This window comes from Lissotriton vulgaris, chromosome 10 (genome assembly GCF_964263255.1).
Source record: "Lissotriton vulgaris chromosome 10, aLisVul1.2, whole genome shotgun sequence".
NCBI classification, from domain to species: Eukaryota; Metazoa; Chordata; class Amphibia; order Caudata; family Salamandridae; genus Lissotriton; species Lissotriton vulgaris.
The window spans coordinates 26012276-26038545 of record NC_141698.1 but is presented as its reverse complement, the minus strand read 5'-3'; the positions used below and the strand labels follow the sequence as shown (position 1 = coordinate 26038545).

Genomic DNA, 26270 nt, shown 5'->3' with positions numbered 1-26270 from the left:
GGGCTCGTGAGTCGTGGTGTGCCTTGTTTAAGTGTCTCTACTCAGAGAGTAAGTGTCGAAGGCCAGAACCACCAGTGGAGCTCATGAGTCATAGTGTGCCTTGTTTAAGTGTCTCTACTCAGAGAGTAAGTGGGAGGCCTGAACCTCCAGTGGGGCTCGTGAGCCGTAGTGTGCCTGGTTTAAGTGTCTACTCAGAGAGTAAGTGTGGGAAGCCAGAACCACCAGTGGGGCTCGTGAGCCGTAGTGTGCCTGGTTTAAGTGTCTACTCAGAGAGTAAGTGTGGGAAGCCATAAACTCCAGTGGGGCTCGTGAGCCGTGGTGTGCCTTGTTTAAGTGTCTCTACTCAGAGAGTAAGTGTCGAAGGCCAGAACCACCAGTGGAGCTCATGAGTCATAGTGTGCCTTGTTTAAGTGTCTCTACTCAGAGAGTAAGTGGGAGGCCTGAACCTCCAGTGGGGCTCGTGAGCCGTAGTGTGCCTGGTTTAAGTGTCTACTCAGAGAGTAAGTGTGGGAAGCCAGAACCACCAGTGGGGCTCGTGAGCCGTAGTGTGCCTGGTTTAAGTGTCTATACTCAGAGAGTAAGTGTGGGAAGCCATAAACTCCAGTGGGGCTCGTGAGCCGTAGTGTGCCTGGTTTAAGTGTCTACTCAGAGAGTAAGTGGGAGGCCAGAACCACCAGTGGGGATCGTGAGTCGTAGTGTGCCTGCTTTAAGTGTCTCTACTGAGAGAGTAAGTGTGGGAGGCCAGAACCACCAGTGGGGCTCGTGAGTCGAAGTGTGCCTTGTTTAAGTGTCTCTACTCAGAGAGTAAGTGGGAGGCCAGAACCTCCAGTGGGGCTTGTGAGTCTTAGTGTGTCTGGTTTAAATGTCTACTCAGAGAGTAAGTGTGGGAAGCCAGAACGTCCAGTGGGGCTTGTGAGTCTTAGTGTGTCTGGTTTAAGTGTCTACTCAGAGAGTAAGTGTGGGAGGCCAGAACCACCAGTGGGGCTCGTGAGTCGTAGTGTGCCTGGTTTAAGTGTCTACTCAGAGAGTAAGTGGGAGGCCAGAACCTCCAGTGGGGCTTGTGAGTCTTAGTGTGTCTGGTTTAAGTGTCTACTCGGAGAGTAAGTGGGAGGCCAGAACCCCCAGTGGGGCTTGTGAGTCTTAGTGTGTCTGGTTTAAGTGTCTACTCAGAGAGTAAGTGGGAGGCCAGAACCTCCAGTGGGGCTTGTGAGTCTTAGTGTGTCTGGTTTAAGTGTCTACTCGTGGGAAGCCAGAACCTCCAGTGGGGCTTGTGAGTCGTAGTGTGCTGGTTTAAGTGTCTCTTCTCAGAGAGTAAGTGTGGGAAGCCAGACCCACCAGTGGGGCTCGTGAGTTGTAGTGTTCCTGGTTTAGGTGTCTCTACTCAGATAGTAAATGGGAGGCCAGCACCACCAGTGTGACTCGTGAGTCTTAGCATGCCTGGTTTAAGTGTCTCTACTCAGAGAGTAAGTGTGGGTGGCCAGAACCACCAGTGCGGCTCGTGAGCCGTAGTGTGCCTGGTTTAAGTGTCTACTCAGAGAGTAAGTGTGGGAGGCCAGAACCACCAGTGCGGCTCGTGAGTCGCAGTGTGCCTGGATTAAGTGTCTCTACTCAGAGAGTAAGTAGGAGGCCAGAACCACTAGTGGGGCTCGTGAGTTGTAGTGTGCCTGGTTTAAGTGTCTCTACTCAGATAGTAAGTGGGAGGCCAGCACCACCAGTGTGACTCGTGAGTCTTAGCATGCCTGGTTTAAGTGTCTCTACTCAGAGAGTAAGTGGGAGGGCAGAGCAAGTAGTGGGCCTCGTGAGTCGTAGTGTGCCTGGTTTAAGCGTATCTACTCAGAGAATTTGTCATTGGCTTGTGTCATTGTCCTTCATAAAATGCTGGCTTCTGATTCGTCAGTAGGCTTCCATAAGAACTGACCCTTTTACTTCAGTTGTTACAAGGTACTTTGTAAGCACTATTTTCTTTAACGGGTTCTCCTACTGCAGGCACTACATGCTTTCTTGCAACATTTAGCGCGCCATATGTGTGCTTTCACGGGTCACTTATACAAAAAAAGCATTTGTTTATCAACTTGACAAACAAATCCGTTTTGGGGTAAAAGCGCCCATATGGCCGCGGGCCTTTCTTTAGACGCGGCTTGTCTAAAGAAAGGGGTGTGGCCACTAGTGAACGCGCAGCCTGTGGCGCTTGTTATCAACAGGCATTTGCAATGCAGTTGGTCTCGCATTTTAGAAACTTTGACCTATTGGTATTGTAAATGACACTGCCTTTTATTATTGCAGGTTTTTCAAACCCAAATAAAAGGTATTGTCTTTCACAATGCCAATAGCTCACAATCTCGCAATTGTGAGGCCTATTGCATTGCAAATGCTTGTCGTTTTAGACACAGATCAATAAGAGAGTGCAGAGGAAGTTTAGGTCTGGCTTGACAACGCAGCTGTCTGTACAACCGCTCTCTTATTGCCAATTATTTACCCTATTTATTGGCCGTTTGTTGTATCATTCCACTTCCTATGAAGTGCTTGCATTGCATAAGGAACTATTTTACTATCCCAAAAGCACTCTGACTCATCACACATTCAATTCATTATTTCATGGCTGCATTGTGCACAGGAAGCACTTGAGCTTGGTTTGTTTTTACAGAGCACCATACTTTTTTAATGTCCTACTTTGGAACTATAATGCTACCCAGACCTGTTGCGTTTGCCAGTGCTTGTCTTCCATTGGTGTGGCCCTATGTCTCACTCTTTTCTTTGTGTTTCCCACAGTGTGAGCTCCCTCCTGCCGGAGTCAGGCATCGTGGCAGATATCGACGTGGAGAGCGTGCTCTCCCAAAGCAGCGACAGCTTCTACGAGCTGAAGAGCCAGCCAATCAGCGTGAGGTAAGATGGCCGACATATTGTGAAACTCGTGCTCTGGCCAAGGCCAGAGTTTGTTTTTATTTTTCTGGACTCGAAGTTCCCTTTTATTGCACAAATCTATATTGCGCTTCCAAACTGAAATCAAAGGTTCTGAAGAGCAACTCCTGAATCCCAGCAGGGGTCATCGAAGATGGGCGTCACCAGGGATTCCCGGCTCCTCATTGGTCGACAGCCTTCTTGGTGACAATGCAGTGGTTTGCTCCCTCCAAGGCAGGGTGACATTGTTGGATCTCTGGTCCTGGAGTCTTGTCATTGGATGAACCTAGGCGAATACTTTAGGCCTGTGTTGACTTTTTATTAAGTGGAATGACAGTCTTGAGGACAGGTAACCGGTGAATAGTTTAATAAAACTGTTCCGACAGGTTCCAAAGATACCCACCGCTTAGACATGTTTGGGGCACTGCCCACCATGGGTCAGCATTACTGTTACTGCTGGAGTCAGGACTGAACAAGCTCCCACCCTTGACACTAACTTGCGGGGACGGGTAGATGTCCTCATGGAGCCGGCAGAGTGTAGTTTGCAGTTAGTTCTTTTACACCAGCTTCACCCAGGGGTTTTAAAAGTTCAAGGTGGTTTACTGTGTCCTGTTTTGAGTTGTGGAAAAGAAAGTTCAGAAAGTCTGAGTTGTGGACTTAGTCAGGGAGGCAGGAAGGCCGGCTTCTCCTACGGTATCTAGCCAGCCGTTGGCCAAAGGGGCTTGGACATCCTGGTGGGAGCTGTTTCCTGTCTCTCTCTGTCGTCTCTCCTCCTCTGAGCACTTTATCCCTGCGGCACACACAAACGCCACACGCTCCCCTCAAGTGCACTCACATGTGTTCCCAGCGCTTGCTCAATCCTCCATATGCTTGAAAATTCAACACGATGCGCAGTGGGGCACGTGCGTAGAGTAACATATGGGAGACATACTGCTAGGATAGCGGATCACAGATGGATAGAACTGGTGCTACTGGTGAGTAATATCCACCCAGCGGGCCAAATGCACAAGATGGCCGCCAGTCCTATCGACAGAAGGAAGAAAGAATGAAGTAAAAAAAAACTCATAGTACCACCCAGAACTTTCATAAACCGAGATATTGAAAGAGAGAAGTTACATCACCCAATGGACACTTAGGGCGTGCTGGGCATAGAGACACCTTAGAAAACAAGCATTTGCAGTGCAATAGGTCTCGCATTATTGATAGTTTGAGGTATTGTCGGCGTTGCAAATAATAAGGCAAAGCCAATAGCCCATACTTTCAGCAATGCGAGACATAGAGGTCCTAGACAGCAAAGCGCCAGCACTGCAAGTCTAGGTGCAGTACCGCAAGATGCTCCTAGAGGTCCCTAGTGAGCAAGGCACCAGCACTGCAAGTCTAGGTACAGTACCGCAAGATGCTCCTAGAGGTCCCTAGTGAGCAAGGCACCAGCACTGCAAGTCTAGGTGCAGTACCGCAAGATGCTCCTAGAGGTCCCTAGTGAGCAAGGCACCAGCACTGCATGTCTACAAAGTTGGAGTTATTGGCATTATAAATGGCAATGTCTTTTACCTAATAATAAACAAAGTTTTGAGGACAATACCGCCGCCTTTATCAGCTGGTTTTATGGGGATTGTGTCATTGGATTTGAGGGGCTGCAAGGCCTCAAATTCTTTGCCACTTGTGTTCATAAATTGGTGGTTTTCCTGGTCTTCTTCCATTTCCTGGGATGCTGGGAATAAAAAAAATCAATCTTTAAGGATTCCCAGAGACATTTCTAACTTGCGCCTATTTATTAGCACTTCCTTCACACACAACACCAATCCTGCTCTGCTGTAATCAGGCATTGAAGCACAACTGGGCGGCATTCAGCTATCCGGTTGGGACCCCTATGACAAGGCCGTACTAAGGAGGGACTACTAACCCTTTTGACCATTGAAATGCCACCATTTACAAAGAACAGGGACAGGAGCCAATTAAAAAGATGGGCGGAAAGTGGGCGGAGATTTATGCACAGCAAGTGCTGCCTATGAGAGACCTAAAAAGAAGAAAGTTAGGAAAGTGGGGTGCTGCGAGTACGCCCCAGTGTATTGCCTTCGCCTTTTCTAAACCATGTCTGGTTGTTTTCCTCTCTGTCCCTTTCAGCCCCCAGTCCGTGCAGCAGCCACAGTCCCTGCCACCCTTGACGCCCCTCTCCGGATCCAGCATGACGTCCCGCATCCTGCTGCGGCAGCAGCTGATGCGCGCCCAGGACCAGGAGCAGGAGCGGCGTGAGAAGCAGCAGCAGCAGCAGCAGTCCGCCCAGTTCATGGCTGCCCCCGCCACGGCCGCCATCAGCGTCAGCCCAGCGGGTCGGCCGGCGTCTGCGCAGGTGCCGGTGGAGGTCCTGAAGGTAAGGAGGACGGCTTGTGGCTGCTCATAAAAAAGTCCCTCCATCCCAGACAGAGGAGATACTCAGTATAATTCACTCCAGTCAGTCGTACATGATTGTGATAAAGATGGCACAGGTGAAAAAGAAGTGAGGTCATCAGCCTGGCAATGGGGTATGGTCGCCTGAGGACCAATGAGAGGCCTCCTTTGGCAATCTCTTGTTGTACAACACAGGCCACTCTTATGCATTCACTGCGAGAGGAATCCCCACATACTCTCTGAACATAGAACCACTTTGAGAGTACATCGCTTATACCATAAGAGACATAATTTGCACCCGAGATGACATGTCCTCAGGGTGATGTGACATTCCTCCCACATTAAGAGACCCCCTTCTCTCTCTCCTAACAAACAGAGCAGTAAGGAAGGTGTGTGTATGTGTGAGGGCAAGTGGGTGGGCAGGTTGCACCAAGTGAGGCCGTTTGGCTCTACCACCTCCCGCACCCAGTTTCCAGGCAACCTTTGTGGCCGCCTCTCTATTTTCCTCTTTCAAACAGAGACTCCTGCTTGTTCCCCCCTCAGATCAACATTACACATTCAACACAATGTTAAATCACCCTGTCATTCTAATGTAATGTAATGTAATGCAGTATTTATAAAGCACTGACTGCCACTCCGAAAGGAGCATCCTGGCGCTGGATGGAGGTGAGAGGGGGCCCGAGGGATCCTAAATGAGTGAAAGACAGAATTCATCTGAGGAGCTGAATATCCAGGTTTCCAGGGCCTTCCTGAATTGGGTTTCTGTTTTTAGCAATCTTAGATGAGTTGGCAACAGGTTCCAGGCCTTGGTTCCCAAGGCGGCCACTGTTTTTCCTCCTTTTGTTTTACATCTGAAAATAGATGGTTTGAGGAGGTTGGCTGATGAGGACCCAAGGGTCCTGGTTGTGATGGAGGGAGTGAACCTTGCTGTAAGGTATTTTGGTCCCAATTTAAGCGTAGCTCTAAAGGGGATTAGGAGGAATTTAAAAAGTATTCTCTTATGTAGTGGGAGCCAATGAAGGGCTTTCAGAGCAGCCGATGCTGAGGACCTGCGTGGAAGTTTTAGAACTAGACATGCCTCAGCGTGTTGGATCACTTGGAGTCTTTTAAGTGTTGATTTGTTGGCTCCTGCCAGAAGGCTGTTGCAGTAGTCCAGGCATGAGAGAATCGGGGCCACTGCCACTGATTTTCTTGCGGCGAGTGGAATTGAATCAAATAATTTTTTTAGAGATTTGATGAGGCTAAAGCAGGTCCCTGCTACAGCCATAGCGTATGGAAGGAAGGAGAGAGCAGTATCAAACTGTACTCCTAAAGTTTTGGCTACCTTCACCATATCAGGTGGAGGTGTTGTCCCCTCTGGCCACCAATCACAAGGCCGAAATGAAACATCTTTCCCTATGGGTAGGATCTCGGTCTTGTGAGTGTTGCATTGTCAATAGGTGAGGAATTATCAACATATCAGCCGATGTTTCGATCTTTTAATGTCTCAAGTACCGAGAGCCTTCACCAGCACAATAGTAACACCTCATTTGAGAAGAGATCACCCAAGTGCAGAAGAATTCCATGGGAAAGCAAGGTCCCTGTATAAATCAACACTGAGTTCTAATCATGGGGTGAATGATGCTCATTCATGAATGAGACAGGTGGTAGAATATGTCTACACCCTGGGGGTTCCAGGTAGGGCTGTGTTGAGGCAGGGCAGCCGTCCCTGTCAACTAACTGCGAGTGATGCTCCAGAGCATAGTTTCATCGCTGATCTGTTGTAGCATCCATCACTTTTTTCGTCTTGTAAATACATTTGTGAATATTGTTGCTTACTGGCAAATTACATTACTGTACAGTCTTTCTTGAATTAAATAATATTATTGACTTGTGTCCTAAGTGCAATATGCCTAGGCATGGCGTGTCTGCTGCCAGTTGAATTACCAACGTCTTTAGAAAGAATCCATAAGAACCAGTGTTCATTGTTTATTGAATTGTCTAGGTCTCACTGAAGTGCAGTTATTTGCTTGAAGGCAGGTCATGTGTATGGCGTCTCTCCCTGTCATGCGTTTAGGTTATAGTGTCAGATTTATAATCACTGTGAAAGAATAGAAAGCATGAGGACCAAGGAAGGGAAAATGACCCCATGTTTATTCTGCCTCTCTTAGTCCTTGTCCTTTCTCTTTCACAAGACCGTCCTGCCAACTCTTTGGAGTATGTGCTGCTCTTCAGCATTGTCTGTTGTGAAGAATCTGTAGGGTCCACATGCGGCCTGTTGTTCACTCACAAATAGGTTACAAGGCTGGCTCATGCAGAGGGGCGCTCGTGCAAAGGGGCGCTCGTGCAAACGTGGTGCTCGTACAGATGGGTGCTCGTGCAGAGGGGCGCTCGTGCAGAGGGGTGCTCACACAAAGGAGCGCTCGTACAGAGGGGCGCTTGTGCAAAGGTGGTGCTCGTACAGATGGGGGCTCGTGCAGAGGGGCGCTCGTACAAAGGTGGTGCTCGTACAGATGGGTGCTCGTGCAAAGGTGGTGCTCGTACAGATGGGTGCTCGTGCAAAGGTGGTGCTCGTACAGATGGGTGCTCGTGCAAAGGTGGTGCTCGTACAGATGGGTGCTCGTGCAGAGGGGCGCTCGTGCAGAGGGGTGCTCGTACAAAGGAGCGCTCGTACAGATGGGTGCTCGAACAGAGGGGCACTCGTACAGAGGGGCGCACAAGCAGAGGGGCACTCGTGCAGAAGGGCGCTCGTGCAAGGGGGCGTTCGTACAGATGGGTGCTCGTACAGAAGGGCGCTCGTGCAGAGGGGCACTCGTACAGATGGGCGCTCATGCAGAGGGGCGCTCGTACAGAAGGGCACTCGCGCAGAGGGGCGTTCGTACAGATGGGTGCTCGTACAGATGGGTGCTCGTACAGAAGGGCGCTTGTGCAGAGGGGCGCTCGTGCAGAGGGGTGCACGTACAAAGGGGCGCTCGTACAGATGGGCGCTCGTGCAGAGGGGTGCTCATGCAGAGGGGCGCTCATGCCGAGGGGCACTTGTATAGAGGGGTGCTCTCACAGTGTAAACTCAACACACAAAATGTCTTCTATGACCGAGTGCAGAGAGAGGGAGAGGAAGGTTGACTTGGCTCACTGCCATTATGCCCGACTCAAAGATGCCATCTTGTGGGCACAGCTCCATCTGGCCTGATGTGCTGATAACAGCCTTGGTGCACATAAAAGCACTAGAAATGCACGGAGCCTAGTTCATTTTCTGGTGCCACAACCCGCTGCCCCAGAGGCTGACACACACACTCTCCACACAACACACTCCAGCCATAGAATACACCCCCACCTATTCCAACAGATCTGGACTGAGACACTCATGTGCCACCCACTACAGCGGTCTCTCTCACGCAGTCCCTGTTGCATGGGGTGGCAGCCTCCACGGTGTGTGTGTGGGGTCCTGCTTGCCAGGGGCCTCTGTTGGCTTTGCTTCTCAGAGATGTTCTTCATCATACCCGCTTCCTCCCGCAGGTCCAGACCCACTTGGAGAACCCCACCAAGTACCACATCCAGCAGACGCAGCGGCACCAGGTGAAGCAGTACCTCTCCATGGGCAACAAGCTGACCGCGCAGGCCATGACCACCTCGCTCTCGCCTCAGACAGCCTCCGCCCCAGAAAAAGCATTGCAGCCTGGAGCCAGCAGCGCCCCCAACAGCCCCATGGCCATGCTCAACATCGGCTCCAACTCCGAGAAGGAGGTGAGTTACAGATTGTATTGTAATTGTGATTGTATTTATATAGCGCTTACTACCCCTGACGAGGCGTCAAGGCATTTTTATGGAGAGTAGCACGCTACTCCAGAAACCATAAAGGATTAGTGGTGAATTAGTATAGTGAAATATGAAAGTCATTTGAGTGGTGGATATTAGTCAGTTATTTGGATTGAGAAGGATAGTGAAGGGATAGAGAAGGGAAAAAAGTTTGCATTCATGTAGCGCTTGCTACCCCTGATGCGGTGTTGAAGCGCTTTTTAAAGAGCTTTTTCAGTGAAGTAGGGAGCACAGTGGGCTTGAAGAGAGGGACGTCGAGGCACTAAGGTAACCAAAGAGTGAGACACTGGGTTAATGAGTACATGGGAACCAAGATGCTGGGTAAATGGGTGCCTAGGCATGGGGTAGGCATGAAATGCGGCGCCTTGGAACTTGCAAAACGAGGGGCAGGCTGCTCCTAGAAGGTTTGTAAATGAGATGCTGGCCACTTAGTTGCTGGGTAAAGAGAAAATGAGTACCTAGCGCTGGATGAATGAGGGGATGAGTGCCTGGGTGCTGGATAAGAAAGGGTAAGAGGCACCTAGGCTCTGAGTAAACTTGTTGGTGGGCTTCTAGGTGCTAGATAAATAATGCACTGGTCACCTAGGCGCTGGCCAAAGGAAAGGCAGGCCACCTAGACCCGGGGTAAAGGAGGGGGTGAGCAACTGGGCATTGGGTAAACGAGGGAACGGACACCTAGGCGCTAGGTAAACAAGTGGCGGGGTTGGGGATTGTGGGCGCCTAGATTGTGAATAACCCAGGGGATGGGTGGTCGGGCACGCAGGGTATGTGTGTTGTGAGGGTGGGTACGACGGGGCGACTGGTGCCAGGGGAGACACTGCCCACACTCGTCTTTCTTTGCACTGAAATCTCACCAAGGCTAAAGGTTGATAGCAGTAAATGCCTCTTCTTTCTCCGCTTCACAAACACTGAGAAGGGACAGACAGACAGCTAGAACTTCCGGCCTTGGGAACACTGCAGTGTCCACCACAGGGGTTCAACTTCCGGGCTTGGTGGACTCTGCCGTCTCCTCCGGTGGCACCGGTGTATGGCTGCCTGGCACCCACGCTGGACGTCCACCAGGGATGCCCCCTAGGGGCTGGTGTTGCAGCAGGACTTATGTGCCCGCCTGGGCTACTACTTGCCCATGCTGCGTTCGCCCAGTGTCCGTGAAGGTGTCAGTAGAGCACGGGGGTCGCAGGAGAGCTTGAGTTACCACCAGTTGCAGACATGTGACTTCCGACGTGAGGATGGAAGTATCTTCTTGGGGGGGGGGGGCATCTAGGTGGGGGGAGATTGGATCCAACTGCCCACTTAAAGGTGAGGGACCAAAGGGGTTATGGGCATTTGAGGTGAGGGACCACATGGGTTATGGGCATTTGAGGTGAGGGACCACAGAGGTTGAGGCATTTGAGGTGAGGGACCGCTGAGGCATTTGAGGTGAGGGACCACAGAGGCTGAGGCATTTGAGGTGAGGGACCACAGAGGCTTAGGCCTTTGAGGTGAGGGACCACAGAGGCTGGGGCATTTGAGGTGAGGGACCACAGAGGCTGAGGCATTTGAGGTGAGGGACCACAGAGGCTGGGGCATTTGAGGTGAGTGACCACAGAGGCTGGGGTATTTGAGGTGAGGGACCACAGAGGCTGAGGCATTTGAGGTGAGGGACCACAGGGGTTATGGGCATTTGAGGTGAGGGATCACAGAGGCTGAGGCCTTTGAGGTGGGGGACCACAGAGGCTGGAACATTTGAGGTGAGGGACAACAAAGGCTGAGGCATTTGAGGATGGGGACCACAGAGGCTGGGGCCTTCGAGGTGAGGAACCACAGGGGTTATGGGCATTTGAGGTGAGGGACCACAGAGGCTGAGGCATTTGAGGTGAGGGACCGCAAAGGCTGAGGCATTTGAGGTGAGGGACCACAGAGGCTGAGGCATTTGAGGTGAGGGACCACAGAGGCTGGGGCATTAGAGGTGAGGAACCACAGGGGTTATGGGCATTTGAGGTGAGGGACCGCTGAGGCATTTGAGGTGAGGGACCACAGAGGCTGGGGCATTTGAGGTGAGATACCACAGAGACTGGGGCATTTGAGGTGAGGGACCACAGGGGTTATGGGCATTTCAGGTGAGGAACCACAGAGGCTGAGGCATTTGAGGTGAGGGACCACAGAGGCTGAGGCATTTGAGGTGAGGAACCACAGAGGCTGGGGCATTTGAGGTGAGGAACCACAGAGGCTGGGGCATTTGAGGTGAGATACACAGAGACTGGGGCATTTGAGGTGAGGGACCACAGGGGTTATGGGCATTTGAGGTGAGGGACCACAGAGGCTGAGGCATTTGAGGTGAGGGACCACAGAGGCTGAGGCATTTGAGGTGAGGGACCACAGAGGCTGAGGCATTTGAGGTGAGGGACCACAGAGGCTGAGGCATTTGAGGTGAGGAACCACAGAGGCTGGGGCATTTGAGGTGAGGAACCACAGAGGCTGGGGCATTTGAGGTGAGATACCACAGAGACTGGGGCATTTGAGGTGAGGGGCCACAGGGGTTATGGGCATTTGAGGTGAGGGACCACAGAGGCTGAGGCATTTGAGGTGAGGGACCACAGAGGCTGGGGAATTTGAGGGGAGATACCACAGAGACTGGGGCATTTGAGGTGAGGGACCACAGGGGTTATGGGCATTTGAGGTGAGGGACCACAGAGGCTGAGGCATTTGAGGTGAGGGACCACAGAGGCTGAGGCATTTGAGGTGAGGAACCACAGGGGTTATGGGCATTTGAGGCGAGGAACCACAGAGGCTGAGGCATTTGAAGTGAGGGACCACAGATGCTGGGGCATTTGAGGTGAGGGACCACAGAGGCTGGGGCATTTGAGGTGAGGGACCACAGAGGCTGAGGCATTTGAAGTGAGGGACCACAAAGGCTGAGGCATTTGAGGTGAGGGACCACAGAGGCTGAGGCATTTGAGGTGAGGAACCCAAAGGCTGAGGCATTTGAGGTGAGGGACCCCAGGGGTTATGGGCATTTGAGGTGAGGGACCACAGAGGCTGAGGCATTTGAGGTGAGGGACCATAAAGGCTGAGGCATTTGAGGTGAGGGACCACAGGGGTTATGGGCATTTGAGGTGAGGGACCACAGAGGCTGAGGCATTTGAGGTGAGGGACCACAGAGGCTGGGGCATTTGAGGTGAGTGACCACTGAGGCTGGGGTATTTGAGGTGAGGGACCACAGAGGCTGAGGCATTTGAGGTGAGGGATCACAGAGGCTGAGGCATTTGAGGTGGGGGACTACAGAGGCTGAGGCATTTGAGGTGAGGGACCACAGAGGCTGGGGCATTTGAGGTTAGGGCCACAGAGGCTGGGGCATTTGAGGTGAGGGACCACAGAGGCTGAGGCATTTAAGGTGAGGGACCGCTGAGGCATTTGAGGTGAGGGACCACAGAGGCTGAGGCATTTGAGGTTAGGGCCACAGAGGCTGGGGCATTTGAGGTTAGGGCCACAGAGGCTGGGGCATTGGAGGTGAGGGGCCACAGAGGCTGAGGCATTTGAGGTGAAGGGCCACAGAGGCTGGGGCATTTAAGGTGAGGGACCGCTGAGGCATTTGAGGTGAGGGACCACAGAGGCTGAGGCATTTGAGGTGAAGGGCCACAGAGGCTAGGGCATTTAAGGTGAGGGACCGCTGAGGCATTTGAGGTGGGGGACCACAGAGGCTGAGGCATTTGAGGTGAGGGACCAGACGTGCTGTGGGCATTTGAGGTGAGGGACCACAGAGGCTGAGGCATTTGAGGTGAGGGACCAGACGTGTTGTGGGCATTTGAGGTGAGGGACCACAGAGGCTGAGGCATTTGAGGTGAGGGACCAGACGTGTTGTGGGCATTTGAGGTGAGGGACCAGAGGTGTTGTTAGCATTTGAGGTGTATTGCCCCCTCGTGCCAGGGGGCCCGTAGCTTCGTGGAAGGCTAGGTGCATTTAAAAGGGCAGTGGCACCTCAGGGAAAGCGGCAGCGGTGTAGGTTGGAGGGGTAGTAGGGTGCAGGGGTGCGCTATGGGGCAGTGAGACCTCGCCTGAGCGGACAGCAGCGGCGATGACTAGAGTGTAGGGTGATTAAAAGGGACAGTGGCGCCTCGTGTGTTAGACAGCAGTGCTGTGGGAGGACTGGGTGCATGGGCTAGAGAATGGGGTAGTGGCAGCTCACGAGTGGGGCAGTAGCACGGTATAATAGTTAGATATAAGGGACAGTGGCAACTCGTGCTGTGCAGCAGCACTTTGCGAGGCCCAGACTGTAGGCCTAGGGTAATTAAAAGGGACAGTGGCGGACAGATGCACCGTGTGCCAGCTAGAGTTTAGAGGCGTTAAAAGGGACAGAGTGCCGGGCAGCAGCGCCGAGGGAGGCCTGAGCTGTAGGGCCAGCACCGAGGGGGCGCCAGCGGCCCTTGCAGTGGCCGTGCACACTCACTGTGTGAGGGTTCGCCACATTTGTGGGGCAGTTAGTCGGGGAGCCCATTTCCGAAGGGGGGTGGGGGGGCAGAGTGTGCACCTTGACCCTGGCCGTCGGCGCCCGGATGTTAAACACTCACACATTAAAACGAGTTGTGTTTTTAGAAGTTAACCATTTTTGGTCTCGAGGCAGCCCCTCCCTGACGGTGGAGAGGACTCGCAGCCCCCCGTGACCCCTGTACCGAGGGCGGAGTCTGAGCCTGGGGTCAGTGTTGTGGTTGGGGGGTTAGAGTTAGATTCTCTACTCCCCTGGCCAGGGGGCATCCTTCCCCGGCCCCTAAACTGCTCTAACTAACTAAGCCACCGATGTACAGCGGGGGCGGACTGATAGCTAAAAACAGGAAATATGCATAAGTCTGGTAGGGCTGGGTGGAATCAGGCGTACGGTAGACTCCTGAATAGGACTGACTCTGCACCAGCCCTTCTGGCGATGCCAGTGTCCTCTGCGTGCGAGCCTGTGTGGGTGACTGCCCTGCTGAGCCGGGTTGTGAGGTGGAATATCTCCCTGTGGAGTGACCCCTCCCCGGCCCTCCTGACCCTGACTGTGGGCGTGGCCACGCCTGGAGGGCCCCCAGATCTCTATTGTGCCCGAGGGCCAGGGCTCGGCTGACCACTGGCCTCAGCCGGACTCAATTGTCCTTCAATCTGAAACCCCCCGCCCGCCCCTTCCCACGCACACTCTGCAAACACTCGAGCACGGGGGCTAGGCCCTCAAGAGGGTGGGGGGCCGGCCCTCCCCGCGGACGGTGGAGGTGTTCACTGCCCACCTCAGATGGCCTCGTCTCAAGGGCCGGGGGTGGACGCGGCTGTGGCCTGCGCTCCAAGCCCCTACAGAGGCCCACCACTCGGGGGGCGCCGTGCCAACGCCCGGGGGCACTAGAGGCGGCCTACTACCAATGAGGGGCACCGTGCCAGCGCGTGGGGGCACACGGACTGCCCCTCAACACGGACTGCCCCGGGCGCCTCCACTAAAGGCCTCCCCCTCTGAGGGCGCGCATCGAGGCGCGGTCAAGGCGCTACTCCAGAAGCGGGTGCCCGCCATGGATACCCCCTCGCTCTCCTCATAGGGTGGCAATGCTGCTGGGTGGGCAGGGCTGGTGGGTTTTGTTTGCCCCCCTCCTAACCTGTGGCCTCCCTCTCCCCCTCGCAGATCGATGACGTGGTGGAAGAAATCATCAGCCTGGAGTCGAGCTTCAACGACGACATCATGAGCTTCATCGACGCCGGCCTGCAGCTGCCCAGCACGGTGAGTGCGCCTGACTCTGCCCCGGCCCCAGCAGCATCTCCCAGCATCGCTTCCGCTGAATGCACGGGCCTGTCAGCCTTGGAACCTACCAAGGCCGCCTCCCTGGTGGCCCCAGTTCAGGCATGCCAGCCCCTCCTACCTGTCCTGCACTGCCTGAGAAACCTGCTAGTTCTATTTTATGCATGCGGTGAAACGTCAGGGAGCTATGTTTTCACAGCGCTATAGTTAGTCTGTAGGCCTGAGAATTTACAGTGCAGAAGCGAGAGACACCCGCACATATGTCAAAGCTATTGTGACTTGTTTTAAGCGGGATCAATGGAATTATGCAGCAGGGGAGGACCACATTATGCGGCAAGGTTAACTAAATAATGCGGCAACAAAACGCAAATTATGCAGCACATTTTTGACAGTATTGCTTCGTTATTTTGGCATCGGTACACATGCTAACACTGCTATGGCAAAGTTTTCAATGTATTAATTCCAGATTAGCTGGCAAACACATCAACAAGCAATTTAAAATTGATTAGTTATTATTTGCGAAAGACTTCCCATTGTGCGGCAGCATGCATTGCTGCCTTTTTAGTAACTTTTGATCCTAGGAACATTTTTTTGTTAAAATCTGCAAATTATGCATAGATTATGGATTATGTGGTAACTGCTGGTAATCCATAATTCTGTGGAAATCGCCACGGTCGCAGGCTTGCATAATTCCAGTGGTCCTGGTCTTAAATCATTAACAAGAATAATACTTATAATAGCCCTGTTAGTTATTGTCTTATACAGCAGTCCCTGCCACTATTATGCTGCCTCTACCCGCTTTAAAAACAGCTTTTACTGTTACCCAAATAGGGTGCTCGACAGAGTAACATTGCATACTGCCCATGTTGGCTTATATCAGGTGTAGCACCTCTATACAGTTTTGGCCTACACCATTTGCATTCTGGGACTTGTAGTCTCGCTTTATATATTGCAAACATAGGCTCAAAAATCTCAGCTAGCAAATTGCTGTTGATTAAGAAGCTAAGAGTGTCTGAAAGTGCCACACATGAGACAGGGCTCCCTGGCAGCTGTGAGACGAATGGCAGCTGGCTTGTTGGTGGAGGTGGTGTAAGAGTTACGAAGCGTTGATTTGTGGCTGGAAGTGCAGTGTCTGGTGGCTGTTATTCATTTTTCTGCCACACCTTTGTTGTGCAAAAAAATGTTTATATTGCAGCGTTCGCCATCTATTTGAAATGTGGGATGCTTTATTTTAATTCATTTTCCCGGGATGGGAGAGTAGCAAAAGGAGTGTGCAGTACTAAAAGCAAGGACATAGGAATTATGCGGCAGGGGAGGACCAAATTATGAGGCAATGTTTACTTAATTTTACTGCAAGAAAAGCCAAATTATGTGGCATTATGTGCCACATTTTGTAGTAGTATTGCCTCATTCTTTTGTCAATTTTACATGTGTTAACACTATCTGGACAAAGGATTCACCTAATTAGAACCAGTCTGACACCCCAATACAGCAATCAGCAACAGAAAGATGACCATTCAACCTTTGTGAAGGGCCCTCCACTGCGCAGCAACACGCGTTGCAGGGTTTTCAGTAACTTTTGATCCACTCGAGCTAGAAACAATTTTTTTTGTTAAAATCTACAGCAGATGATGTACTAGATGGCAAATCCATAATTGCGTGGAACCCGGAAAGGTCAGGAAATCGCATAATTCCAGTGACCTTGAGAAAAAGTGACAGCCCAGCAGAGGCAGGAAAGATACCATATTCCATATGTGTGCTGACCCGCCCGCTGCTACCCCAGACCTGATTCAGAGGCTGTGTGTATATGTGTCACGAAAGAACTCCCACTGTCTATTTAAAGCTGCAAGCGCCTTTATTTGCACCAAGGGCCACCTTAAACGTTACATTATAAACCAAAGAACAGACATTTTTCAGAGATGCTCAAAAATTATAGACCAATTACGCCCTTCTTGGCACTCATCAGTGTGATGGATCACTGAAATAATATCGAGGGACAAAATATCGACAGTCAAAATATCGAGTTTGTATCTACAAACAGGTAAGTACAAAAATATCGAGTACAAAATATCGTTTACAATAATATAGTTGTAAAAAATATCGACTTTATTAAAAACAGGGTTAAATTAAATTAATATTCAAATTTAATTACTAAAATATACTTAAAAATACTTAAATTAACTTATAATAATTAAATAATAAATGAAAATAATAAAAATAATTTTTTACAATCTTATTTGTTAAAACATATATATATATATATATATAGTACCATACTATAATTAAATAAGATACTATTATATTACCGTACGATACCAGAAGTGTAAAAAATACTATTCCCACTCCAAAGAGTGCAAGCGTAGGGAAAGCGTTGGATAGCGTAGGGGTTAAATTTACTATTCCCACTCCAGTGGGTGCAACAGTAGGGAAAACTGACCCTGAACCCAAAAAATACCCCTTTACCCAAGAACTGAAAACTGACCCTGAACCCTAAAAATACCCCTTTACCCAAAAACCCAAAACTGACCCTGAACCCTAAAAATACCCCTTTACCCAAGAACTGAAAACTGACCCTGAACCCTGAAAATACCCCTTTACCCAAAAACCCAAAACTGACCCTGAACCCTAAAAATACCCCTTTACCCAAAAACTGAAAACTGACCCTGAACCCCAAAAATACCCCTTTACCCAAGAACTGAAAACTGACCCTGAACCCTAAAAATACCCCTTTACCCAAAAACTGAAAACTGACCCTGAACCCTAAAAATACCCCTTTAGTCAAAAACTGAAAACTGACCCTGAACCCTAAAAATACCCCTTTACCCAAAAACTGAAAACTGACCCTGAACCCCGAAAATACCCCTTTACCCAAAAACCCAAAACTGACCCTGAACCCTAAAAATACCCCTTTACCCAAAAACTGAAAACTGACCCTGAACCCCAAAAATACCCCTTTACCCAAGAACTGAAAACTGACCCTGAACCCTAAAAATACCCCTTTACCCAAAAACTGAAAACTGACCCTGAACCCTAAAAATACCCCTTTAGTCAAAAACTGAAAACTGACCCTGAACCCTAAAAATACCCCTTTACCCAAAAACTGAAAACTGACCCTGAACCCTGAAAATACCCCTTTACCCAAAAACTGAAAACTGACCCTGAACCCTAAAAATACCCCTTTACCCAAAATTAATTAATATTATTTAATTACAAAATAATTATTAATTAACAATAACAATAAAGTAAATATATTAGCACATTAGCTGTAATTCATTTAATTTAATAATTAATATTATTTTTTCCAAATTAATTAATTAACAATAACTAACAATTATATATATAAATAAATTACTCTAATTAATTAATTAATATTATTTAATTACCAATTAATTACTAATTACAAATATGAACAAAATTATATTAATTAATTAACTAATAAATAATAATTAATTACCAATTAATTATTAATTAAAAATATTTACAAACATATATTAATTAATTAATTATTATTAAATTACTCCCCACCCTTATCCCCTATTAACCCAACATCCCGCTCCGAAACATTAACTACAATTTATATTACTATTAATAATTTTTTTTTTTTTTTAACCTTTTTTCTACATATTATCGATTTTTTTGAGTCGATATTTTTGTACTCAATATTTTTTTATCATTATTTTATACAATATTTTGACCAACGATATTTTTGTAATCGATATTTTATTGTTGTCGATATTTTTAACTCGATATTTTGTCCATTCGATATTTTGTAGTCGATATTTTGTCTGTTTACCCAGTGTGATGCACTGGACACAATGTATACTGCAAGAGAGGCTTGCAGACAAGTGAAAGAAAGCTGCCACGCCCTCTGATTATGAGGTTGTTGCATATTTCTATCCAGTGCTTTTCAGGTAAAAAAGTGGGTTTTCTGTGTGAAGTAGGGAGGTATAGATATATTATACAGAACTCCACCTTGAAACTATACGTACCACAAACGTACATATATCTTGAGTCCGGTATAGAACATCTAGACTTACTTACCTGTCAAATTGTTCTTTCAATATTTTGATATTGTGTTCCACCCATATTTTCGAATCGATCATTAAGGTGCACATCTTGCTTCATTGTTGTCTTTATATGAAGCTAGAGGATACCCCGAAACACAGAAAGATATGGAAGCAAACATAAGCAAAGCCTGTAGGCTTGCTGTTTTCCGCCAACATTTTGGTTCTGTCAATGCTTGTTTGGTTTTGTCCATGTTTTGCAAAAGGTTATTAGGTCTGTCGTTAGCCCAGACCTTTTGATATTACTAAAACCTTAAGTGGGGCATTGTCCAAGACTTTTTGATTTTACCAACATCATACATAATGCACTTAGAGGGGCTTTCTGCAAGCCCTCTTCATCCATTGGTCTGCTGCTTTGTCATTCATGTTTCTTCCACCCACTACAGCATACATCATTGGGCAGTGGATGAGCCCACATCAGACATTGGCTAGCTTCACTGTGAGTGAGGGCATTCTGCTCTTTTACAAGAACACATCCCTGTATAAAGTAGCTTGTTTTTTTCCTAGGGACTAGTAAAGCAATGTTTTTTAAATAAAAATCATGATAAAACAACAAGCATTGACAAAACCCAGAAGTAGCATCCAATGCCAGAACAGTTGGCTTTGTAAATGCTTATTTTTGGGGAAGCAGCTGGGCCCTTATCAATAAAGAAAAATGATCATTTTTAGTGTCAAAAACCACACATTGACATAGTAGTCGTTGGCACTTAATGGAACTACTGTGTGTGCGGATGTGCAGGTTCGGTCACTCACACTGAAGTAAGAGCCAATAGCTGAAGTGGGCTGAACCTTTGCCCATGCTGTATTGTCTAATGGGATGGAGAAAAGTGTGATTGACATAATAACAGATCAATGAACGAAACGGGCTGGAAGACATCACCTATAAGTAAGTATATTAAACATCATTTCAGTAAAATCAAAAGGGCTAAACTGAAATCATCCCTAAAAATAGTTGCAGTGCATCGAAAGAGTCTGGATGAAGATGGAAGAGGGTCTGATAGTGAAACCATGTAAATGGGGAATCGTGTATTAAATGACAATGTTATGCGAAACTTCCCACCCATATATGGGACGATGTGTATGCTTCACTGCGGATGGATTTAGTCATTTATTTGCAGTTTTATAAAGCGCGGACATGGCCTGCAGGCATCAGAGCGCTTTACAAAACACAGGATACAGGGTTACAGTGATAGTAGTTAAACTCAGACGTTTACATCAGTGGATGCGTACAAAAGTTACAAGAGACAGTTACAACCATTGGGCAGAGGACATACACAGTTACACAAAGTCAGATCAGGGCGCAGTGGAGAAAGTACTTAAGTCTGGTCGAGGGTGAATTAACCAAGATGTCTGTCAGATAGGAGGAGCTTGAGGTTCTTTAGGTTTCGCCTGTCGAAAGCTGCGCAGCAGCGTTTTGCTCAGGCGAAATCTTATGTTTTAACAGTATGGGCACTTTTTCCCGCCTTCTCTTCCATTGGCTAGCTCCATAAATGGAGGCTAGCCATTGGAAGAGAGATCTGTCCGTCATTGCCGGAGCAGATTCGTGGGCGTTCCGGCGATTTTTACTCATCCCGCCCATTTTCGTGCGTCATGTGGCGGTGGGCGGATGTTATTTTTTATTTTTTTGGGACGCCATGTTTTGATCATTTGCCGCCGGAAGATGTCCAGGTGAGTGCTGTTTTATTTTTCTTGCCTTCTTGTGCCTGTTCCCGCCCCCCTCCCGCTGTCCGTTTGCCCGTTCCCGCCCCCCCCGCTGTCCATTTGCCCGTTCCCGCCACCCCTCCCGCTGTCCGTGTGCCGCCCGCGCTATGCTGCAACCTCCCACGCTACTTATTTCCGGCCACCGTCCCTGCGAACCATGGAGACATGTTTCCGACGGTATGATTTAAGCTGCCGGAAACCCGATCGCAAAGTGTCGGTAGGAGCATAAGTTTCTAAAGACAACACTGGATTCCGCTTGTTCTTCCTCCCTGTCCCTTCGTCTCACTCTTTCACGTTCTTTCTCCTCCTTAATGTTTGCTAATGTCACGGGTGTTCGCCCCACCCCATGTTTGTCTCTTGCTCGGAGTCCGTTGAGGTACAGTAAGTGCCGGTGCTTTGTGCTGTCGAGCCCATCTGTGTGTCTCACGCCCTAATCACTCTTTTTATCCCGTGCGGATAAGAGACGGGCCGCCGCTCTCAGAAAAGCGCCAAAGTGCTTCAGGAGCTATGAGGGGGCGCGGGGTGGGGGTAACCATGGCGCCGTCCCACAGCCGGATCCTGCTTTCCCACTGTGCTTCCAGGGGCCCGTGTCTGTTTCTAGCCCGACTTTTCTGTAGGGGGGGCGCACTGGTTGGGCGATGTGTATACAAAGAAGTCAATTTATCGGGCCACGCCACTAGTGTTGGCCCTCATAGATGTCGGTCTGCCCACCACAAAGCTGCCACGTTGAAATCTCCCTCAGTTGCTAAAGGAGGCTGTGACACTTGTCTAATAAATGTATGTTCAAAGCTGTATTGTGGAATGAGAAATGCCCCCCTTACCGATATTCAGGTAATAAAATACATCAATGTCTCTTGGCGAGTCTCTCTGGCGCCACTGTACACGCTGCGCCCAGTGGCGTATCGGGAGGGGGGTGGTGGGGCGCCATATACTTGCCAGTCCCCCCCCCAACAAGTTCTGCCACCTACTATGCCACTTCTATTTACGCCCCCCGTTATAAGGTAAGCTCCGAAGTGAGCATGTAAAACGGGTAATTTTGAAAGTCGCTAATTGGCGCGTTTAATCGTGTGTAGCAGATTCATTCATAGGCCTTGTGTGTTCTCTGAGACTCAGTGTTAGGGAAAGGTGTTTAGTAGTTAATGGTGTATTGCCTCAGTCAGTTTCACTGTATTGTTACTAATGACCACTGACTGAGGTCGCCCGAGTAGGCGAAGCAAAGGTATGCAGTCCCAGAGTGCGGCTGGAGAGTCATGGGGGCATTGCATCTACTTTGACTCTCATAGCGTCTGCTGACCAAGTTTTCCCCTGTCAGTTAAATACTAAACCCTCTCGCCCACCATAACAATGCAGGGTGGGAGAGGAGTGGGGAGTGGCCAGGGCAGGTGGATTAATTTACAAATATATTCGAAATTCTCCCTTCTTTATTGATGTGAGCACAAACACGCATACACTCACAGCAATGCATATTGAAAAAGAAGAACTACTCAACATATGAGCTCTTACACCCGTTTTTTCGATTATCAGCACTCATGTCTAACAAGTAATGGGATCTTAGGTGAGAATGATGGCAGCACATTCCTGGGAGAGAATAAAAGTGACACGTGGAAATGCCATTTATTTATAAGTAAAAAAAAAAAAAGAAATGTCATGAGCAATGCCAATAGCTCTAACTTTTCCAAAGGCGAAACCATTGCATTGTAAATGCTTGTTTTGAAGGCGAGGAGGCAGGTGGTTAGACGAAGGGAGGGCGGCAGAGAGTTCCAGATTCTAGTGGCGATACCAGTGAAAAACTGGTTCAGTATCGTGCTTGACTAAAGGTGGGCGGTTCCTGGAGCATGGATTGGGCATTTCTGGATGATAACACTCACAAAATGCTGCCATGTTAATTCTCTAACCGGTGCGGGCGAATTCCACGTGTGCGCAATTCGGACGGCCCAGGGCTGTCCGACACACACGCCCACCGTAACGTCGGACAGCCGTCCAACACATGGAAAGGGTTAACAATGAAAACGCCAATAAAAATCTCGATAAAACATGTCTGGTCCCTGCAGCCCCCGTCGCTGGTTTTCCTTGTAGGTCACATGTGCGACTGTGGCTTCGGTGTGGTAAATATTAGGGTGCAACTGGTTGGCGATGATGTTTGAGAATAGTTCAGGTTGTCCACCTACCGACACGGGCCCCGCCCTGCCGGACTCACTGTGCCAGAACTTCGTAGCCACGTCTGAGTTGTGTTTAATTTAAAATCACACATCGCTGGCGGCCACAGGGTCTCTGCGCGTTTTGCTGTTCCAGCACAGTTTAAGCACGGGTGAATGTTTTGAAATAATATTGTTAAAAGTTGGTGTAAGACTGTTTGTAGCTTGCTCCCCACTGCCGTTCCACAGTAGCACAGATTAGTTTTAGCAGGCAGTGAGTCTGCCTTTAGTAGGCAGAACCTAAGGCTTGAGGAGGGCCAACATTCGTCCTCAGCTCCACACACAACTGCGCATGCGCGTCTCTGGGCGCCGGATTTCCGCCACATGGGGGTCTTAATTGATCTAAGGGGGCGCCAGGCACTGTCCAAAAGAATCGAAACGCAGAGAGCAGTGCTTTGTTTTTACTAAAAAATAAACCAGAGCACCCGCTCTGTAATGGACCATTGGCAATTTTATATAGAACTATTGTGAAAACGTACTTTTTTAATCGGGGTGAGGGGCAGGCAATGATTTTAGCGCCGCATTAAAACGTTTTCATGCCTCTGCTCTTGTTGAGATTTGATTTTCTGTTTTAATACGTGTCTAACCCTTTCCAGATTCGCATGCTGCCATCTAGAGGCTGCGGTCGGAACTGCATCTTAAATAACGTTTTGGGGCGTCACTAATCGGAGTTTATATAAGGCACGTCGACATCCACCCAGTACGACACAAAAGGTCGACTGTTTTGGGAGGCCGAAACCTTTACCCAGCACGCAGTACCCCTCTCCCAACTGGGAAACCTATTAACGCCCCACCATTGTGAGGGCAACCAGCTCTCGAACCCCTGCACCCTTTCTTCATCACTGACCGCTTGATATGGAAGCTTTGCGGCCAAAACTTCTTTTTATGCTCTTGCTTGACAGCACAGCTGTGGCCTGAAGATTATGTGAAAACAACAGAGAGGGAGTTTGGCTCCGCCCACGTGTTCGGAGCCAGAAGTACATTGTAATTGGGCAGAAGTTGTCTGCTTCCACAAAAAAGTTTTTACCCTCAACACAACTGTGATTATTTTATTTATCCATCTGCCTAAGCTTGAAGTTTCAGGGGCGCACAGATGGCACTGTAATGCTATTATAGTCTCTTTAATCACTAGATAATTTATATTGTTTGTCTAAATGTTTTTTTAGGTCTAGCTTGAAAGTGCAACCATTGTACAGCCTTTTTAGGTTGAACATTCAAGACCTCTTGTATATACTTTAGTATATACTTATTAGATACTTATATGTGTTTGTACTTTTTGGGCCCTGGAGATCAGCCCTAGGACTTGTCTGCTTCCGCTTAGGGACTTTTTTTTCTGTTCAACTGCCTCTATTTAACTGTCTTGATAGAAAACGACCAGCAGAGGTCAGTAAAACACCAGAATTGCTTTCTGATGAGGGACTTTCTTTTTTTAATTTTTCTGGCAACTGTCTCTATTTAACTTTCTTGATAGAAAATGACCAGCAGTGGTCAATAAAATACCAAAATCACTTTAGCATTCTCTAGATTACAGTCCATAGAAATAGTCTTCCATGAGCACCCCGTAGACGATATTTCTTTCAAATCTTGTATTTTCAGTGATACGACCACCAAAGGCCCTGGTTTTATATTAAAAACAGAGCTTTGGACTATACCATTTCCTGGTGAAAGGCAATATTTCTCTCCATGTGTTCCCATACCAGGCGTGTCACGCAGTTTGGTGCTTACTTTCCCTCCATGTTAAAGAACAGTAGATGTTTCAGCACCCAGGCTAATGTACTGCATAGCTAAATACATATAAGGTCCCAAAGGCGAGACCGATTGCATTGCAAATGCTTGTTTCCTAAGTCGCAATCAGAGCCTTGCATGTTTTAGATGTATTACAGACCATCAAGATATTTTTCTGTTGCCATACCGGACATTTCTGTCCTTTTTAAAAGGGGTTGTCTCTCGAGCCCCCTCATTTGTGCTCCAAAAAACCTTATCAGGTGCGTGACTGCTAAATAAATACCTTATAACATAAGATCTGTCTGTCAGGAGAGGGAGCAGAGCCCTTTATAATAATCCCCCATCACTTCACGACCATCGCGAGACCTTCACCAGGTGTGGGGTGAGATGACCAGGAAGGAGTAGAACCTGCATGGAGGATCAGCGCCGAGTTCGGCAGGACCCGCACCGAGGCAGGAGGAAGCAACATGATCTGCCCCGGGGTGTGGGACAGGAGCAGACAGGACACCGCAGGACCTGCAAGGGAGCAAAACACACCGGGGCAGACAGAAAGACACAGTGGGACATGCAATAGGACGGGAGGACCCCGAGGGACCTGCACTGGGAGAGGGATAGGAAGACCCCTGGACCTGGACTCTGGAATAAGGAAAAAGCCTGCCACAGAAAACTGCACCCAGGCGCGATCATGGGAAGATGTTGCTGGCCTGCCCTGGAGGAGGGGCAGGAAGACCCCTAGACCTGCACTATGGAGTAAGAAGGAAGCCTGCCACAAAAACTGCACCCAGGAGCAAGCGCGGGAAGATGCCACGGGGCCTACGCTGGGGGAGGGGCAGGAAGACCCTAGACCTGCACGCTGGAGTACGAAGGAAGCCTGCCACAGAAACTGCACCCAGGAGCAAGCGCGGGAAGATGCTGCAGGGCCTGCACTGGGGGAGGGGCAGGACGACCCCTAGACCTGCACTATGGAATAAGAAGGAAGCCTGCCACAGAAACTGCACCCAGGAGCAAGCGCGGGAAGATGCTGCAGGGCCTGCACTGGGGGAGGGCCAGGAATCCCCCAGGACCTGCACTATGGAATAAGAAGGAAGCCTGCCACAGAAACTGCACCAAGGAGCAACCGTGGGGTGATGCCGTGGGGTCTGCACTGGGGAGGGGGAGGAAGACCTCCAGGACCTGCATTATGGAGTAAGAAGGAAGTCTGCCACAGAACCTGCACCAAAGACTGGTGCAACAGAATGACACTGAGCAACCACATTCCAGAATGTTTACAATGATGGACTTGCATAACTTTGTGCTTTTTCAACCCTACTATCTCCGTAAATGTGTAACTTCAGAAAACACAAACCTAAGCAACTTCCTCAAAGTTCAAAGTGAAAGAAAAGGTGACAAGAAGCGTTTCTTCCTCTGGTGAGAAGAGAGTAGTTTGGCATCAAACGTACCCGCTTTGTTAGCCAACTCTGCTAAGCATTGTCTCCAGTGCTCCCCCGATCTCCCCACCATCAAGAGAACACCGTAGAATAAGTTACATAGTGCTTCATAGCACACTTCCCCCGTGTCTAAGCGTTGTATATAACTTGTGATAATGTTACCAAATGTAATTTTTTTACTGTGTTTTATATAGCGCGAACTTGACCCGAATCGGGTATCAGAGCGCTTTACATGAGCACCAGTTGCATTACATGAAGACACATTCATTTTTGTTAGGCACGGGGAGAGTAAGTGATTTGCCCAGAATCACAGGATATTCAGCGTCGTTGCCGAGACTCGAACCCA

At 49.0% G+C, this 26270-nt stretch overlaps 1 protein-coding gene across 2 annotated transcripts in view; it reads left to right on the top strand.

Annotated features, from left to right (window-relative positions):
- Positions 1-26270, top strand: part of TFE3 (transcription factor binding to IGHM enhancer 3) — a 137280-nt gene that overhangs the window by 62932 nt on the left and 48078 nt on the right. For both annotated transcript variants that reach the window (XM_086940305.1, XM_086940306.1), the window contains exons 2-5: positions 2770-2883; positions 5023-5269; positions 8782-9009; positions 14699-14794. In XM_086940305.1, the coding sequence (XP_086796431.1) occupies positions 2770-2883; positions 5023-5269; positions 8782-9009; positions 14699-14794 (685 nt within the window). The remainder of the gene's footprint in view (positions 1-2769; positions 2884-5022; positions 5270-8781; positions 9010-14698; positions 14795-26270) is intronic.